Source organism: Arabidopsis lyrata, assembly GCF_000004255.2.
Source record: "Arabidopsis lyrata subsp. lyrata unplaced genomic scaffold ARALYscaffold_2, whole genome shotgun sequence".
Classification (NCBI taxonomy): Eukaryota; Viridiplantae; Streptophyta; class Magnoliopsida; order Brassicales; family Brassicaceae; genus Arabidopsis; species Arabidopsis lyrata.
Genome location: NW_003302554.1, coordinates 4,079,924 through 4,089,611, shown reverse-complemented (window position 1 = coordinate 4,089,611; position 9,688 = coordinate 4,079,924). Strand labels below are relative to the sequence as shown.

General features: G+C 34.7%; 1 protein-coding gene, 1 long non-coding RNA gene and 1 pseudogene across 3 annotated transcripts; all 3 read right to left on the bottom strand.

Annotated features, from left to right (window-relative positions):
- LOC9322754 (putative F-box/kelch-repeat protein At5g28160) lies at positions 1–1,307 on the bottom strand. The gene has a single exon (XM_002886642.2). It carries the CDS (start codon positions 1,275–1,277, stop codon positions 183–185), a length of 1,095 nt encoding a protein of 364 aa, XP_002886688.1. The 5' UTR covers positions 1,278–1,307; the 3' UTR covers positions 1–182.
- Positions 1,308–5,505: 4,198 nt separating this feature from the next.
- LOC110231121 lies at positions 5,506–6,974 on the bottom strand. 2 transcript variants are annotated; one of them, XR_002334219.1, is made up of 3 exons: positions 6,532–6,972; positions 5,998–6,441; positions 5,506–5,866 (listed from the first exon to the last, which is right to left on the bottom strand). It is a non-coding gene; the product is annotated as an uncharacterized LOC110231121 (long non-coding RNA). The 2 variants fall into 2 exon arrangements; XR_002334218.1 differs by having other exon boundaries at positions 5,998–6,974.
- A 295-nt stretch (positions 6,975–7,269) lies between these two features.
- Positions 7,270–9,391, bottom strand: LOC9324273 (annotated as a pseudogene).
- Between the last annotated feature and the right edge of the window lie 297 nt (positions 9,392–9,688).

Sequence of the window (9,688 nt, the reverse complement as noted above, 5' to 3'; positions counted from 1 at the left end):
CTCATTTAGTAGTTACAAGTAAGTCTAAAACTTGTTATTTTCTAGCTGGATGTATTTCTCGTTAAAGTTGACAATAGTTTAACTTAAATATAAAAGCAATAGTACACTAAAGGATAAAGGAAAGGAAAATAAAAAGCCATTGGCAATATTGATCATGGAAACAAAAACATGAATAGATTTGATCAACTCTCAAATCCTCGACCACAGAAGAAAACATATGACCTGGGAACCGTAAGTACAATACTAGCCCACTCAACATTTCCCCAAACTTCATCATTACCATTGCGTCTTTCAAGTGTAATCACGGCACACCAAATATCCTTTAATAGAAATGAATCATGCTTGTTGTCCCATAAGATTAGAAGTTTCCCATTGTAGTTAGCTATGTCAATCATACGGTAACCACAATTTTCATTAAACGTAGCTAAACCTCTGACCATTCTCCATTGGTCACTATTTGTATCATACCATAAGCAGCTCTCTTGACCATAATAATACCATACATCATCTATTATACAGTGTACAAATGTTCTTCTTGTAACATCCCATTTACCTTCTTTTGGATCATAAACAGAATCCCACTCCTCATTGCTTAGAACGTAAATTTCTCCTTCTATCATACCTATTTTTCTAATTGAAGAAAACCGGTGCTCAGCCCCAGGGTCATGTAAAGATTCCCAAGTTTGAGTCTTTGGGTCGAAAACCTCACCCCAGTTGACGGATTCGTCAGCCCCGGCACCGCCCATTACGTATATTTTGCCATCAAGGACGCCTGCAATAGCTTTCTCTCGAGCTACACGCATGTCGGGGGCTTTACACCATAACCCAGTCTCTTTGTTTTGGAACTCCATGATGGAGGACGGAGTACTGGATAGGCTGATTCCATACATTTCTGAACCAGGCCAACGGATGCGAGATGGTACATAAGAATAACAAGAAGGTATTTTTACCAACCGAATATTTTTGTTTGACGTCGTCTTCTTCTCTTCGAGTTGGTTGGTTAGGATTTGACCAGGTTTAATCCAGAGGGTGTACCAAGAGGGAAAATGATTCTTGGTAAGCTGTAAACGGATTTGAAATACGGTTTCATGTGTGTCAAGATGAATTCGTGCATCGATGAGCTCTTTTGAGACGATGAGAGAACGAAATTTCTTGCAGACTAGGACGAGTTTCGGGTAGTATGATCTCGATATGCGGGCTAAACAGGTCAAGATGATATCATCAGGAAGTGACAAAAACAATGGAGACGTGTCCTTCTTTGTCTGCGATGGATCCATAGCGGCAGAGAACGTAAGGTTAAAATACACGATTAGGGTATTTTTCTGTTTCATTTAAAGAAATCGTACAGGTTTGGTTTACTAAATACTAAACCGGAATTGGAATTAAACAGACGATTGGAGTCGGTTATCTTACTGAGGCCGGTTTGATTTAAGTGAAAGACTCTATGTAAGAAGGAGGGTTCACAATTTCTTGTTTCAGTTTGTATGTAATGGCTCTCCTTCAAGTTTAATTTTTCCTCAGTAATAGCAAGACTGCTTTTTTGAAAAAGGATATTGAAAAAAGAGTATTTTTAACAATTTCTCATAAAAAAATCATGGTCCTAACATTATTAATTTATAAAAGTTTTACTGTATATACTCTGTAAAACCTTTAAAATACCTTGTAAATTTTTTTCGCCAAAAAAAATTTGCCAAAAAAATTGCGGAATCACTTTTCCCGCAAAAAAAATTTTTTGGCGAGAAAAAATTTTACGGGAAAATTTTACAAGGTATTTTAAAGGTTTTTACAAGTGTTTTGGCGGGAAAATTGCGGGATCACTTTTCCCGCCAAAAAATATTTTGTATTTTGTGGACCTAATTTTTATATATATCCTTATATATTTGTGATATTTTTTATTAAAAGAAGAGTAATTTAGTCATTTTGTACATAAAAAGGGTATTTTTAAAAATGGACAGCCAAATGGAGTATTTTTGAAAAGGGGTATTGAAAAAGGGGCATTTTTGTGAGTCTCCCTTTTTCTATTAATTTATAGTGATATTAATTTATTTATAAACTAATATTTATAATGTAAATTAATATTTAGAAATTTTTAGAAATTTTATTTTAATTGTTAAACCATTTAAAAAAATTAAGAGAATGTTTGAGAGAGTCGCACTTATTTTACTTATGTATTTCCAACCTTATTTATTGTTGATTTGCTAAAAAAACATGATTCGCTTATACATATTAATTGTTTGCAAGTATTTAAAAATTTAGTAAACAAATATTATTTAAGATTGATTTATTTTAGAATTACCGATTTAACAAAATATTTATGGAATTTAATTTTATCACTTTCCTAGAAATTTTGTTGGACTGTCTCATCTTTTTATTATAACTCTTCTTTATGTATTTTTAACTAATAATTTTTTTTTTACCTTGATAAAAAATATTTCAAAAGATCGTGTTTTTAATCATAATTCTTTTTTCTTACATTTGTACGTATCCATAAAGGGCTATATTAATTTAAAACCACAATTGACCGAAAAATTAGATTTATATACATGTTGATTTGAAATTTAGTTAAGTAGGAAAGAGAAAGAAAATGTAAACTAAAAATATCCTTATTTTTGGATTAATTACAAAAATGCCACTGCTTAAAAAAAGTTCATATGGAGGCGACACTGTTCATTTCGACACGATAATACGCGGATGACACATGCTAAATAATTTAGTATCGCGATAAGTTATAAATTATATGTTAATATAGAATGATAACGTGCTAACATATTAAATATTTGAATAATATTTGTATGAACATGGTAAAATATTCGATATATGGATAATATCTATATTAACATGTAACTTCTACAACGTAAGCACCAAAAAAATGTAACTTCTACAACGTATGCTCAAATTTATCATGTAAATCATTGATTATATGATTGGTATCAACCAACTTATATAGTAACCTCTTTATTTACCCTAATAATTTAATTATTACCGATAATTTTTATATTAGCATATTTTTTATAATGGTAATTAGTTATCACATTTAACTTATAAGTTAGCATTTTTGTATGTGTTGCTAATTAAATTGTAACCCATCTAACAAAATCAAACCCTGGAAAATGAGACAATCGTCATTGCTGCCAATGATACCATTTTCCCTCTTTTGCTCAATAAACTTCATCCAAACCATCTAACAAATTATTTATTCCACAAGAATGATATATTACCTAAAACCTCCTTTCCACAACATGCAAAATTAATAGGGATAAAAGAGTCAATTATCCGTATACAGTGTTGGTCCAAAAGTGTTTATTTGTGTCAGTTAATTTGAGAGTCTTCTGTGGTCATTTCATGTAGATACCCTATTCATAAATTGTTTTAATAATCTTTGGAAAATATTTACGATATAACATAAAATTAGGTAGAACTTATCTAATACGTGAATTCATTATCACAATAGTTTAATACATAAATCAAAAAAAAAATCTCAATACAACATTTTGTTGAAAATGAGTTCTCACGCAATATCGCGGGGCTCATAACCTCATTTAAATATAAAAGCAAAAGTACAATAAAGGATAAAAGAAAATAAAAAGTCATTGGCAATATTGGTCATGGAAACAAAAACATGACTAGATTTTATCAACTCCCATATCGTTGACCACACAAGAAAATGTATGAGCTGGGAACCGTAAGTTAGCCCACTCAATGTTTCCCCAAACTTCATCGATACCATTTTAGCTTCTTTCAAATGAAATCAGGGCACACCAAATATCCTTGTATTGCCAAGAACCAGATTGCACAAATTAAACTTGTCCCACAGGATTAAGAGTTTTCCCTTGTATTTAGCTATTTCAATCATACCACTACGATAATTCTTATTCAACGTAGCTAAACCTCTGACCACTGTCCATTTCTCACGATTTTCATCGTACCAAAAGCAGCTGCATTGATCACAACAATACGATATATTATCTATTGTACATTGCATGCATGATTTTCTTGCAACATCCCATTTACCTTCTTTTGGATCATAAACATAATTCCCACTTCTCATTGCTTATAACGTTAATGTTTCCTTCGCACACCTGTATTTCTCTAATTGAAGAAAAGCAGTGTTCTGCGCCAGGGTCACGTAAAGGTTCCCAAGTTTGAGTCTTTGGGTCGAAAACCTCACCCCAATTCACGGATTCATCAGCACCGCCTCCGAGTGCATATATTTTCCCATTGAGGACAGTGGCGGAGCTAGACTGTGTTTTTATTGGGATCAAATGGGATGCAAACACATGTTGATGGGGTCAACTATGGGAATTTTAATCATTTGATCTAACTTATTCTTTGATATCAATAAGGAAAAGTTTAAAATATAAAATTTTATTGGGGTCAACTGACCCAATTAACACCTATGTAGCTCCGCCCCTGATTGAGGACGTCTACATGAGGTTTCTCTCGAGCTACAGTCATGTTGGGGGCTTTACGCCATAACCCAATCTCTTTATTACGGACCCACTCACCCACATGTTCGAGGACGGAGCACTGGATCGGCTGATTCCGTACATTTCTGAACCAACGGAAACTATGCGTAATGGTACATAAGAGTAACAAGAAGAAGTTACCAACCGAATAATATGGTTAGACTTCGTCTTCTCCTCGAGTTGGTTGGTTAGGATTTGACCAGGTTTTATCCAGAGGGTGTACCAAGAGGGATGAGGATTATCGGTAAACTGTAGACAGACTTGATACACGGTTTCTTGTGTTTTAAGGTGAAATCGGGCGTCGTTGAGCTCTTTTGATACGATGAGAGAGCGAAAGGTCTTGCAGACTAGGGAGAGTTTCGGATAGTACGATCTCGGTATGCGGGCTAAACAGGTCAAGATGATTTCTTCAGGAAGTGACAAAAATGATGGATTCTCATGCTTGTTCTTCTGTATTGGTGGTGTCATAGCGGCAGAGACGTCTTGTAAAAGTAAAGAGGTTAAGACGATTAGGGTATTTTTTTAATTTTTCTCTATTTCATCTAAAGATATTGTACAGGTTTGGTTTACTAAATACTTAACCGGGATTGGAATTGAAGAAAGGATTGGAGTCGGTTATCTTAGTGAGGCTGTTTTTTTTTTTTTTTGTGGAATCAAAATTAGAGACTTGGAGTTTACCAGCTTGTCGCGACAAGATGACCATTACTTTTCTTTTAAATCATTGGCATGAGATTTAGCTTTTTTTTTTTTTGAATGAACGATAAAACCACTACAGGAAAATCAGGAATTCATAACGTCCAGAAAACGCTATTTATTGCTAGAGTAGCGTATTTAGAAACGCTATATCATCGACCGCGACAATAGGTAAAAGACCTATCATAGCGTTTTTTGGTATTGCTATTGTGTCTTTGTCAAATATAGCTTTTTATTCTGTGCAATCATATATTATACTATAACACTTTAATTTTGTTATCAGTGTTATTATTCATAATGATCTGGATTTGAATTTTAAATTTTGAAATTTAAAAAAAAAAATTAAAATTCCAAAAGCTTCAATTTATATTGACAAAATTGAAACTTGTATTACAAATTCCATTCATAAACCAAATTTAAATTACAAAATTTGTAGACACATAATGTTAAACACCATTTTAATTTACAAGGCTAGCCAACATCTCTTATCCTCGACCCTCACTAGCTTTTCATCTTATATTTTCTTTCTCTTCTCCTTCAGAGTCTCCCATACTTTCTTTTATAATGTAATGTTGTTACCAACCACGAGAGGTACTTCTATTATGGACAATTGTACACAAACCACAAATTCCACAAACGGAACATGTACTTTTTAATATGCTGTATAAGATCACAATGACTTATTCTTGTATCTCATGGATGTAAACCTGCATCACAATAGCATTCACAACACCACAAATTGTTTAATCCACAAAAAAATTTGACAAAATAAATTAAAAAAAAGTTGAGCAAAGAGTACGGAGAAATTGGAATTCACAAGAAAAGTTGGTTTGTGTACCTTTGTTCTGTCCCCATATTCTCCTCTCCTAACTCTATTTTTAAAGTTACTTCACCTGAAAGATCTTATAGAAGAGAAACTTAAACGAAAACAAACATAGGCAATCGAGTTTCTCATCAATTTGCTCACCATAGCATCAAATTTTGGCTTCTATTCAGGAGTAACAATATCCAACGTACTTAGGAATCACATCAAACGAAAAAACATCAATGTTAGATACAATACTTAGCTTCTTAGCGAATCTGATTTCACCCAAACAAGTAGAAAGATTAAACCCTAACCTCGAATCTGATTTCACCTCAACTCGATTCCTCACCGTTACAAATTCCTCCCTTTACAAATTCCTCCCTTCTACCGTCCAGGAGCCTCAGATCCAACACTCCGTCGAAGAAAATTGTATTTGTTCCCAACTATCCCCCCTTTCATCACTGAGTCCATCAATTCCTTCAAAGATCGAACCAAAGACGTACTAAGCATCATCGTGGCTCAACTAAATCGAATTAGAAAAAAAATTAACACGAAAAATTAACAAACCCATTAGAGTTTGTGGATGAAACCACAAATCGGTGAACCCTAAATCAAAATCTCAAACACTAATAAGAATTCAGAAAAGACTAATTGGATGAGATATGTAAACGGCGACAGATCTAGGAGACAGTGATGAGGCCGAAGCGGACAAAGGCGACAAGCACGACAACGACACGGTAATAGGAGATCCCTCAGACCCTCACAACCGTAGGAGAACCAGAAATACAGCTCCGGCGTTACTCGTTAGAGCATGAGCAGCAACGAGATCTGGAAAAAGAAAGAAAGATCTGAAAAAAAAAAATTTGGGAGAGGACAAGAAATAAAGAATAAGGGGTGAAGAAGATGAAGAAATAGATGAATAAACGAAAAGATTAAGTTGAGGAAGAAGTCGAAGAGGTGTCTGAAAGAGAGAGAAAGCTAGACCTAAATTTTATTTGGCGAAGAACAAATATTTTTTATGTAAAGATATTTTTGGAGCCCAAATTTTACTTAGGCGGGCAAATAAATTATCTTTTCCCCGTCAACTATGCATAGCGTTTTAAAATGTACCAGTGCTATGAATACTACAGTTCGTAAAAACGTTCCCAACATAAAAATTTAACCAACCAAATATAGCGTTTTTATTTTGGTAAACGCTATCTAAAACAGAAGGGTATGTCAATTATAGCAAAAAAGCTTAAAACGCTATATTGTATTGCTATCAATACTCCAATTTCCTGTAGTGAACTAAACAGTTTACCTAAAAAACCGAGTTAAACCGTATACAAATTTTTAAATTTGGATATTTGTTAAGTTAGACTTCTTCGTTAGAGATCCTCGTCCCTTTTGTTTCTTCGGCTTGAGTTGGGTTAAAAGGAATATCGAACAGGCCTACGTCTATCCAAATGCTAAGCCTTGGTACACTCATCTTACTTTAGGCATTATTTGTCTGAAAAATGAGTGAATCTTACTTTTGATATCATCACATCTTTGCCTCCAAAATGTGCATCCAAAATATTCATCCTCTATTTATTCAATTGAAAAAACTAGCAAAAAATGTCATTAAATCAATAAAAGCAAACAAAAAGTTCAAAAGTAAGAAACTCATAAGTAATGGTCAAAACAAAAAAACATGATTATATTTGATCAGACCACATTTACTACACTACGCATGAAAACGTACGAGGGAACCGTGTACACTTTGTTAGCCCACTCAATGTTTCCCCAAACCTCATCCTTTTGAATTCCACCAGGTCTTTTGAGCTCAATCAATGCACACCAAATATGCTTGTAATTTCGATAATTATTAGGATGCACATATGTGTCCCATAAAAGTAAGAGTTTCCCACCGTAGTTAGCTATCTCAGTCATACCAGCAGCAACACCGTACGTATTCATCACTGCTAAACCTCTGACCACTCTCCATTCTTGACGATTTGTGTCATACCACGAGCAGCTCGTATGTTTATCGCAACGATACCATACATTATCTATCACACACTTCGCAAAGAGTGGTTTTCGGGAACCTTTCCATGTACCCTTTTTTGGATCATAAACAAAGTCTTTCATCTTGGTTGTAACATAAATCTTTCCTTGGTTTGCTTCTATTTTTCTAATTGGAAGAAATCGTAGCTTGGGGGCAGGGTCAGGTAAAGATTCCCAAGTTTGAGTCTTCGGGTCGAAAACCTCACCCCAATTTGTGGTGTCATCAGCGGTGCAGCCTCCCATTACATATAATTTCCCATTGAGGGCACATGCAAGGGCTTTCTCTCGAGCTACAGTCATGTTCGAGACTTCACGCCAAACGTAACTATCCTTATTAAGTACCCATATGATGGAAGACGGAGCATCGCATTGGCCGAGTCCGTACCATTCTGAACCAACCGCAACATAGTACATTGGGATATAAGAAACACAAGAAGAAGGTATTTTTACCAACCTAGTATCTCTTGTAGACCTCCTCTTCTTCTCGAGTTGGTTGGTTAGGATTTGACCTGGTTTTATCCAGAGAGTGAACAAGGATGGATGATCACTATCATAAAACTGTAAGAAGACATGAACTAATGTTTCTTGGGTTTTAAGGTGAAATCGGGTCGCATTGAGGTCTTCGATAAAATGAGAGAGCGAAGAACTTGCAGACTAGGGAGAGTTTCGGGTAGTACGATCTCGAGATGCGTGCTAAACAGTTGACGATGATTTCATCAGGAAGTGACACAAACGATGGATTATTCAGCTTCTTTTTCTGCGATGCTTCTTCATAGTTTTCATCTGGTTCCGTTATCATATCCTGTTAAAACCAAAAAAAAAAAAATTGGAAAGTCATGTGACATAATCGATTCTTTATTTGACATACAAACATGAGAATCAATTCTCTGTATTTGAAAAAACCCAACAGATATAATAATGCTATTGAACCTCTACGGTCATATATTTGAAGTGTTTGACAGTAGATATTTGAGTAGATAGTATTTGATTAAAACAGAAACAAAGAAGAATATGAAAAACAGAAAAGATATGTCAATTTCTTGGAGAAGAAAACAAACTTTTTAGGTCGGAGGAGACAGAACGTCAAGGTCTGCAGCTTGTGTTTGAGAAGATGATGTTGTAAAAATTAAAGGGAAACCCTATTTGAATCTTATCAAGCTTTTGTCAAAAAAAAAAAAAAAATCTGATAGAACCCAAAGGCCCAAAACAAAACTCTCTATTTGAGTTGAAGGGTTCTAAACTGAATCATATAGTGTAAAAGAAAGAAGGAATATTCTATTTATCCGACGACACCCAACCGGTTAAACCATTAGCACCGGGTTAGGGGTTAATATTGGATTTTCCCAGTTTTTAAAGCTGTGGATTTTATAGCATTAAGTTCGGACAATAGTATAGGCTGGATTGTAGGCATGTCAATTAGGGCCAAAGCGCGCGGACTGGCCCAGCCAGCCCTGAAACAGCGAGGTCGGACTTAAAAATATATGTCCAGAAAAAAATCGGGTCTTTCAGACTACCAAACGAACAACGCAGCGACCAGTCGCAGCGAATATGAAACGAATAATATAAGAAGTCGCTAATCGCAGTCGCTAGTCGCTAGTTTACGTAAACGAACGTCTACTACCTTTTAGTCTATTTTATTCTTTTTGTAACGTACTATAATAATACGCAAATAGTTTACGTATGTTAATTAAGAAATGGA